The sequence below is a fragment of the Xyrauchen texanus genome, chromosome 2, assembly GCF_025860055.1.
Source record: "Xyrauchen texanus isolate HMW12.3.18 chromosome 2, RBS_HiC_50CHRs, whole genome shotgun sequence".
Classification (NCBI taxonomy): domain Eukaryota; kingdom Metazoa; phylum Chordata; class Actinopteri; order Cypriniformes; family Catostomidae; genus Xyrauchen; species Xyrauchen texanus.
In genome coordinates, this window is record NC_068277.1 from 54879773 (window position 1) to 54889995 (window position 10223).

At 36.6% G+C, this 10223-nt stretch overlaps 1 protein-coding gene across 4 annotated transcripts in view; it reads left to right on the forward strand.

Annotated features, from left to right (window-relative positions):
• Nucleotides 1-2912, forward strand: part of LOC127657353 (protein phosphatase 3 catalytic subunit alpha-like) — a 172087-nt gene extending 169175 nt beyond the window's left edge. For all 4 annotated transcript variants that reach the window (XM_052146101.1, XM_052146112.1, XM_052146104.1 and 1 more), the window contains one exon: nucleotides 1425-2912. In XM_052146101.1, the coding sequence (XP_052002061.1) occupies nucleotides 1425-1624 (200 nt within the window). In that variant the 3' untranslated portion in view covers nucleotides 1625-2912. The remainder of the gene's footprint in view (nucleotides 1-1424) is intronic.
• Nucleotides 2913-10223: the final 7311 nt, after the last annotated feature.

Sequence of the window (10223 nt, forward strand, 5' to 3'; positions counted from 1 at the left end):
ACGTGCTGACTCCGAGATTTAATGGTTTTGTGGACCCATACAGTTTGCGTTTTCGCCGCAGATAAACAGCCGCTATGGCAAAGAGCATGCCTTGTTTCTCGTTCATCTTTGATGTAAAGCATTTTATGTACTGATTCCATTTATATTTAGTCTTTTCCCTCCAAAATGTTTGTTTTTAACACCATGAAAACTGATTCGCTGTCAACAGCAATGGAATGCATCCGTGAATGTCATTTATAAATGTTACTAGGCAACCAGTAGTGGGAACGCCCACTTGCGACCTAACCGCCAGCCACTGGCGACCTGACAAAGTCGCTGGCAGTGTGAACTCATCTTTAATAATAAATTAGTACGTTTACATGATTATGTCATGTCTTACACTGATTATGCTTAAAAAGCGACGACGTGTGATCATGTAAACACCTTAAATGGCTGTCTTTTAAAGGGCTAAGTTCATAAACAGTTCAAGCAAATAACGATCAGAACACGTTGACTTTTGCCCATTAACCTAATTTTGTTTTGCATATAAACACTTTTAACACCATTCTTACCTGCTGATCCAAAGTGCACATGTGTTGTGCGCACGCATCTTCACGGTTGATGTCAAAAACAGAGAATAACTATTATTTCTAATCTCATGTAAACAAATTTTTCTTGCTTTTTCGGATTTCTTATTGTAACACTGTTAATGGATGGGCAAGGAGGAGGCGAGAACCGGCTTGTCAATATAAATCATATTTAATTAAACACACATGACGGACATGCCCGTAATTCTCTCTCGAACCATCGTCACCGGCCGCCTTTATCCCTCGCGCGCCTCATCAGGCCGATTGGGGACCGGGCGCGCGATATTCCAACCCAGCCCCGCCCCCCTCCGCTCCACATTTATATAAGCTGGATAAGTTTGCGAGGATTTCAGCATATTGGTGTGCATGTAAACGCGCTCAATGATAGATACTGCTTAATGAGGATTTTAAGATTCATGAGGCATTTGCTGGATCAGTGTTTACTGAGTGTTGAGTTGGAGCATATTACACCTCTAATTTCATTCTTGTTAACCCTGCTGAAAAAAAAAAAGCTAGTCTGTTTGCTGGTTTTATAGAGGTTTTTGGCCAACCAGCTAAACCAGATGTTCTCAAGCTTGGTCAGGTCGGAAACTATCTGAAGACCAGTCTGTGAGACCAGCTAGACCAGCCTAAATCAGCTAAGATCATCAAAACAGCTTACACTGGTTTAAAATATGTGTTTGTTTTTCAGCAGGGTGATTGTAAGAGAATGTGTTACATCAAACCTTGTGCCATTAGCTTACTTATTATTGCTATCAAACTTTACTTTGCAAACTTCAAGCAGTGAAGTTACAAACTAAAGTATGTACACCTGTTGATTAACTGCTTGTTATACCATCTTTCTCTCTTTCTACCCAGCAATCAAAGGCTTCTCACCCCAGCACAAAATCAGCAGTTTTGCGGAAGCAAAAGGACTGGACCGCATTAACGAGCGAATGCCCCCTCGCCGAGATACCTTGCCCTGCGACGCCAGCCTAAACTCTCTCAATAAGGCACTGTCGTCCGAGACCAATGGCACCGAGGGCAAGGCAAGCAGCGGGAGTGACAACATACAGTGATCCTGCATGGCTCCAGCATGTTGCCGCATGGTCGCAGCGATTAAGCCCCTCCCTCTCTTTTTCCATGCCATAGTTGATGGAGGGAAAGGAAGGTTTGGAATGTAGAGTAAGAGGAAAGGAGAAAGGGAAAAGGACAGGAGAGATAAAAGAAAGAAGGAGAGCAGAATTTCAAACATAATTCAGAGTGACACTCACTAGTCTTTGGACATGCCTTTAAAAGTTTCTCTCTTTTTTTTTGCTTGTAAAAACCATGATAAGTTCTTGCCGGTGTACTCGTTTCTGAATAATTTGGGAGGGGGGATGATCTTGGTTTTGGCGTAGGGAATTACAGCAGGCAACTGAGAGATCATATGTGAAAAAAGCCTTTACTTACTGGATATAAGATATTTGTTTGTTTCTTTTTTTGTGTGTGTCTAACTTCTTACTAACTATTGTAAGTTTACAAAAATACAGCACTAAAAATGGACAGAACTTAAAAAAAGTTTTTAACATAAAAAGGGTGTACAAACTAAGTAAGGACTATTTATTGATACCTTTTTTTGCTACTCTTATAAACTAGCTCTAGAGTACATTAGGCAGTCTTAAAAGAATGTCGCAACATTGTTATAATGCCAAAAATTGAACGTTTTGTACAGATTATGCTTACCTCAGGTTTCTTTGGTGTGTGTGTGCTTGGATCCTACTTTCTGTATAATTGCAAGCTAGCTTGATAAATAGGGATTTTCTTGGAGTTTAAAACTGGAATTTACATTTATCATTTGCATACATGTATTTTGTTTTATTTGGGCGGGCTGGGGGTACATTTATTGTGGCTTGCTGGAAATTCTGTGAGTGTTTCTCTTTTCAAATATTGCGAACAAACAAAGTATATATAAAGCACCTATATTCTGTAAAGAAAGAAACAGAGAGGAAGAGAAAGAAAGAAAGAAAAAAGTGATTCATGGAAAGCATCGGCCTATGCATGTTTTATAAGATTTAACTAAGGATGTTGTTGCCAAGGCAACAAGCTTGGCTGCCAAGCCAGTTTTTACCTGTAGTGTGTTTAGTAGAGAAATCCTGGAAATGTACCAACATTCTTTGCTAAAACACTTGGAAAAGCTTAAAGCCTTTAACTGGTTTTGTAATCAAAGCATCTACTATTAATATTGGATGATGAGGAATCATGATTTAAACAAACTTGCTTGTAACTACACCAATTGTCTGATTTAGCATGTTTAGGTGTTCATGTGAAATAAGTTTGTGGTTCTCTAAGGTCAAACTCAAAACGCATGATAGCTGTTAGTGTCATACAAGGTTTAAATTTCTTATATATATATATATATATATATATATATATATATATATATATATATATATATATATATATATATGTAAAGGTGCTACAGACAAAAAAAAAGTGTAATTTGTATATTATTATTATTAATTCTGCTTTGTATATCAGTTTATTATTGCAAAATACTTTATGAAAAACAAAATGCAGAAAAAAACCTCCGTTGATGTTTTTTTTTTTTAACAACTGCTTAAGTGCCCAAGTAATTCACTACACAAAATGAAGCCTTGCTTTTATAATTTAACTTCCAAACTGTTGGCAGATGACGCATGCACTCGCTACTATGAAAAGGTATTTTATATTACTGTTCAATAAAAATGTGCATGAAATTCAGCCTTGTCAAGGTTTTTTGTAAACAAAGGCATGTGTGAGTTCATTGAGTAGGCATGAGAACCGTTCTCGTATCATTGTGGAGGACAATCTAGAATTCCTCTGTATCTTTGCCATAAAAACATTTTCATGATCTGTGTAAACAGATCATGAGAAAATGACTGAATTATTAAGAGGAAAGGAAGTTGGTGAAAGAGGTAGTGGAGTGTTTCCCTCAAAAACTATTCTTGAAGGTAACCAGTGAATGTGATATCGGTTTTTGTCATTAAAATATGTATTATAATACATGGGATAAATTAAGCCCTTTAATGTATGGTTCATGAGATCCTGCCCTTGAATTGTTTTTCTCCCATCTCCCTGAAAATTGTTCATGTCAAAATGGAAATGTTCTAGATGATATGCATGTGGCCTTCCCTGATTCAAATAATAGAACAAGTCTAGAGCAGCTTCTGAGTTTGATCATCGCTGTACATTTTTGAAACATTAATGAAAATTTTTCATTTAAAATCTGTTACAAAAGCACCACATTTGATTGTATTAACGTCCAATTGATTCCAGAAGAACCCAGATCAGATCTGTCTTGGGGACAAAAATATAGTACATCTGAGAAAAATAGACTTGTAATGAGATTTCCATGTTATCTTGTAGTAGTTTTTTTTAACATTGTTATTTACTTCCTATGAATGTGGACCATCAGGCTGGTCAGAAGGTCAGAACTGCAAAGCTGATCATAGAATTTCCTTTAGCCTCTTCTTGTGTATATGTGAGACACAATAGAGAAGAAAGGAAAAATATTCTCACATCCTGTTTTGGGATGGAATGAATCAAAGCTTGGGTAAGAAGTCTTCCCAAGAATAGCTTTGTTGCTTTATAAAAAAAAGAATTCAGAAAAATTCCACCGAGAGCCAAGACATAAAGCTGGTCAATCTTACTTGCATATGTTTTTATGAAGTATAAAAACTGAAATATACTTAAAGGGATAGTTCACCAAAAAATGAAAATTCTCTCATTATTTACATGCCATGTCATGTCATATGTGTGACTTATTTTTTTCTTCTGCTGAACATAAACAAAGATTTTCAGAAGAATATTTCAAATGAAATGAATATTTCATTATGCAAGTGAATGGTGGGTGGAACTTTGAAGCTCCAAAAAGCAAAAAAAGGTGGCATAAAATTAGTCAACACGACTTCATCGGTTAAATCCATATCTTCAGAAATAATGTGATAGTTGTTGGTTAGAAACAGATAAATATTTAAGTCCTTTTTTTACTATAAAATCTTTACTTCCACTTCCTTTTGTTTCCGGCAATTCACATTCTTTGTACATATCATCACCTACAGAGCAGGAAGGTGAATTTATAGTAAGAAAGGAATTAAATATTGATCTAATTCTCACCTACACCTATCATATCGCTTCTGAAGGTATAGATTAAACTACTGGAGTAATATGGAATACTTTTACGCTGCCTTTTATATCCTTTTTGGACCTTAACATTTCTGGCGACCATTCACTTGCATTAAATGCACCTACAGAGCTGAAATAAATCTCCTTTTGCGTTTAGCAGAAGAAAGAAAGAAAGTCACACATCTGGAATAGCATGAGGGTGAGTACATTTTAAGGGAATTTTGTTTATGTAGTTTGCTTGTAGTGGATATCCAGTAATGGGTTATTAAGAAGAGAAATTAAAAAAGCAGATGCCCCAACACATTACAATCAAGGGGGCAAACGCATTCTTCCTATTAAAGCAAGCAATTAGCTGTTCTAATGAGAGAAGACTGAAGCTGTGATTTGCAGCTGTGTTTTCAGTTATGTCCTTCATCCTGTCTCTCCCACACACACTGTGAGAGCTATTCCACTGTGACATGAAGGTTCCTGTACTGCTGTGTGAATGTGATAAACCCCTCACACAAACACTAAGCACTCTGTGAGGCTTTATCTTCTGCCCACATTTGTATTTCCCTCACAGCAGCTGCTTTGTATAACAGGGACCTGCAAATCCCCTGGATTTTGGACACTGGATTGTCTTTACCACCTGGAAGCAGAGATTTCCTGAAATTTGCAGTGCAAACGCTGAAACTTTTCAATTTCTTTGTTTTCCTCTTGTGCTTTACCTCTTCTTAGAAACCCTTTTGAAACAGTGTTGTTGATATTCCATTGCGCCTTTAAACAATAGAGGTGCAGCGGAGTTCTCTGTTTCATTTTCCCTTCATTCGGGTAGGAAGTAATGAATTCTTGGCAACATGGTGATAGAACATTGTACCATTAGCTAGGCAGGATAGCTAATAAATTGTTCTTTCACACACTAAACTAAAGCGACACCTGCCACTGGATTGAACTATAAGCTTTTCAATGGCATAGATTTGGCTTGAACATTTGGGGGTTGTAGCGTGAAGCATTTACCCATGTTTCCATTGATCATGGTATAAATAATGGGATGCACTTGCTTGTTTTGATTATTAAACATTCTTGTTGCTGTATTTTGTTTATTTCTACCAGAAAACGATTGCGATATGTAGAAGGTGTCCTGTAAAACTCGCTATGCAAAAATAGATTACCGCGGTTCAATGAGACCATGTTGATTTTTTGACTCCAGAGTCACAAGCGTTTAATTTTGTTCCTCCATCAGAGCTTCATGAATCTCCAAAGCAGACTCTTTGTGTCAGTGTGCCCAGAACTCGTACATGCTTAAACTATTAATCTTATGGCTTTTTTCACACACAACATAAAAACTGAACTTTTCAGGTAATGTTACAACTTCTCAATCCAGGAAATTGCCAGTGCTGGTTTACCGGTATTTCCTAACGTGTCCTGTTCACTCATGACCTCAAAGCTGAAAAAATGCTGTTAATTTCCCAGTAAAAGCTGTTTGTGTGAGCCACTATTGTTCACCAGCACCAAAGCTGAAGTGTGTAATTTCTATTTTCAAACAGGCTTCCCAACACTCCCATATTTTCAACTGGTCCGTTGTCAAAAAAAATAGTTTTGCCTAAAGTCATGTAATTGTTTGAGCCAATGTTGCTCTATCTGGCTGGTCGGGATGCTACCCATGTCTTCGCTAACAACTATCCTGAGCGGTGATGTATAAGGCAACAGAGTATTGAAGCCACAGAATGCCAATTAAAAAAAATTCAGATATAAATGATCATCCTATTAATTTGAAAATAAAAACGTGGATAAATAAACCAGTTTATAAATAGACATATTTTAAGTCTGTTTATTTAATTCACGTTTAAAAATATCATTGTATTTAACAATAAAACTGTGCATTACTGAATCATGTATTTAATTCATGATTAAAATGCAATTAAATGTAACAATAACATAACACATTAATAAGTCATTTAAAAAGCATTTGGCAATTTCTTTTCTTCATTAATTTGCCAGTTGCTTTTCTTAATCTATTTGCCAATGGCTTTTCTTTTTCCATGTGCCAATTTCTTTTCTTTATCCTTTTGACAATCGAGTTTAAAAATGCCATTGGAGAGTTGACACGTGGCTGCAACCAATTAACTTTCGAATCTGTTTTAAGACACACCCTCTCTCCCATGTGCCTCTCAAAGGAGATGTATGTAGATTATTTATAGAGGTAGGTGCAATTTGTGCTCTATAAAGCCCATGCAAAAGAAACAGATGCAAAGTGTATCAGAAGTTAATGGTCACCGCTGCTGTTAAATGCCAAACTCCTCGATCACGATGCAGTCAACAGAACGAGCCACCCAACCCATGACTTTGACTGAAAACATGAGCGACAGCTGACATTTGCTTCCCTCTTCACTGCCGCTTGAGGTACTGTGCCACTGGAGAAAGACGCCAGACCTCCGGGCTACAGCGGCTGTCTGATACTGAACCTACCTGAAGTAAACGCTTCTCTGTGCTGCCTAATAATCTTCATTTAGCCGCTCCTGTCAAGCGGTGATACCACATCCATCCACTGTCTGTAATATCACATTTCTTTTAAGACACTTTGGGTCTGTTCCAAAACTTAGTGTGCATCAGATGTGCCATGATGTCTCCTGCCTACATAGGCAGCTGTCTTCGATGGCAGCATCCTTACTGAAATGATGCCTCATAAGAGAGCTATTTGGTACACTCTTCATTGGCGGCAGCTCCATAGTGCACTCGTCACGTGAGACTCAACTCATGACTGATTTCAACAGAGGTGACAGAGGAACAACGCCATACTCTTATGAGTATAAATACACATAGTGTAAACATATTTTGAGTAAAATTGTTTTCTATTAATATATTGATACTTTTCAGTATTAGAAGTATATTATAATCCAAATTTTTCTCACTTCGTCCCCCATCTTGGTTTTATTTTTCGGCCAAATTTATGGTGCATTCTGGGATCGGCTACCCAGGGAAGCATACATATAATGCTACTTAAAATTTGTCCAAATCGAGGTATCTTTTAAGTCGGCATAATTAAGATTCCTATGTTTTGGAACAGCCTTTGTTTTGGGAATGTATCTTTGATTTCTTAAAATGCTGCCTTTGGAGTAAGCTAATTGGGTTTTGGAAGCACAGACAATCATAGTGAAAGTAATCCATATGATTCCAGTGGTTAAATTAATGACTTCTAAAGCGAAACGATCACTTTAGGTGAGATCAATATTTAAGTCCTTTTCACTATAATTGTTTACTTCCGTCCGGTCGCTCTCTGATGCATGTCCATGAGGGGAATAACTCACGCGACACAAGCACGTTGTTGTGTTCATGCAAGAACTGATGCAATACAACTGGAAGTGCAGCTTGAGTAGTTTACTAGAGAATGCTGTTTACAGTTTCATTGGTTTTGCTTTCATTTGAACATGCTTTAGAAGACATTAATGTCATAAAGAGTACTTTTATTATGATTGTCTGTACTTTTTGGAGCTTTAAAGTACAGATCATCATCCACTTGCATTGTATGGACCGGTTCAGGTTTTATTATTCGTCACATATTATATTACATAAACTGGTGGCCAAAAGTTTGGAATAATGTACAGATTTTACTCTTATGGAAAGAAATTGGTACTTTCATTCACCAAAGTGGCATTCAACTGATCACAATGTATAGTCAGGACATTAATAATGTGATAAATTACAATTTGAAAAAAAAAAATCTGAACTTAAACTACTTCAAAGGGTTCTCATCAAAAAAATCCTCCATGTGCAGCAATGACAGCTTTGCAGATCCTTGGCATTCTAGCTGTCAGTTTGTCTAGATACTCAAGTGACATTTCACACCATGCTTCGTGTAGCACTTGCCATTGATGTGGCTGTCTCGAGCACTTCTCGTGCACCTCACAGTCTAGCTGATCCCACAAAAGCTCAATGCGTCCATAACACTCTTTTCTAATTATCTGTTCAATGTCTGTGTTTCTTTGCCCACACTAAACTTTTCTTTTTGTTTGTCTATTTCAAAAGTGGCTTTTTCTTACTGTTGTACATGAAACATGTTGAGCGGGTAGAATTCAATGAAGCTGTAAGCTGAAAATATGTGAGGCATTTATTTCTCATAGTAGAGACTCTGTTGTACTTATCCTCTTGTTTAGTTGTACATCTGGCCTTCCACATCTCTTTCTGTCCTTGTTAGAGTCAGTTGTCCTTTGTCTTTGAAGACTGTAGTGTACACCTTTGTATGAAATCTTCAGTTTTTTTTGGCAATTTCAAGCATTGTATAGCCTTCATTCCTCAAAACAATTATTGAGTTACGAGTTTCTAGAGAAAGCTGTTTTATTTGTATTTTTTGCCATTTTTGACCTAATATTGACCTTAAGACATGCCGGTCTATTGCATACTGTGGCAACTCAAAACAAACACAAAGACAATGTTAATCTTCATTTAATGAACCAAATAGATTTCAAGTGTGTTTGATATAATGGCAAGTGATTTTCTATTACCAAATTAGCAATTTAGCATGATTACTCAAGGATAAGGTTTTGGAGTGATGGCTGCAAAAATGACTTTTTTCAAATAGTGATGGTGCTGTTTTTTACATCAGTAATGTCCTGACTATACTTTGTGATCAGTTAAATGCCACTTTGTTAATTTATGTTCCAATATCCTTGCTGAAACAACAAAATCTGTACATTATTCTACATTTTTGGCTGCCAGTGTACAGTATGATGTAATTTAGTGAAATGTTTTTCCTTAGTTCCTTGTACCACAGTGCAACAAAAAACAGCCAACAATGGGGGACCAACAATGAACTAAGGACATACACCCACATAATGATACAAAAAAAAAAATAGAGTAAAATATAGTAGAAAATATGCAAATATATACATAACTGTACAGTGTGCAAAATGTATAGTTAAAATTATTGTGAAAACTTTTGTGTATATGTGTGGACAGAACTGAGGTATTCTTCAAGAAAATCTCCATTTATGTTCTGCTGAAGAAAGAAAGGCATACACATCTGGGATGGCATGAAGGTGAGTAAATGAAGAGACAATTTGTTTTATTTTTGGGTGAACTATCCCTTCAAGTATAATTTTCATAAATTGAAATTTAGGGATTATGTTTGGGACAATGACCTCCTAATAGAAAGTACTCTATACATCTATATTTTAAAAAAAGTTTTGTTTACATTGAGCTTATTATTATTATTATCATCTCAATTATTGTCTTGGGTTTAAATAGATCATAACATTTTTATTTTCTCTGAAAATTTACAGAAAAAGAACTTTATGCTATGAATCACAAGTTCTCACTTTCAGATATTACAGGTTGGTGGCTAGAGCAGGAAACACTAATACAGGCTTATAAGGTCCTGTATAAAAATAAAAACATTCACCCCTTAGCTGAACTCCACTCCTCAAACACTACCCACTTCCACAGATGTACCACCTCTCTCAGTCCCCAGTCCTCCACCCTCTGTAGAAGCCACCGTGCTTCCTAAACTTCTTTGTCTGAGGGAAGTGCTAAAATAAGCATTGGAGTGGCTGGATA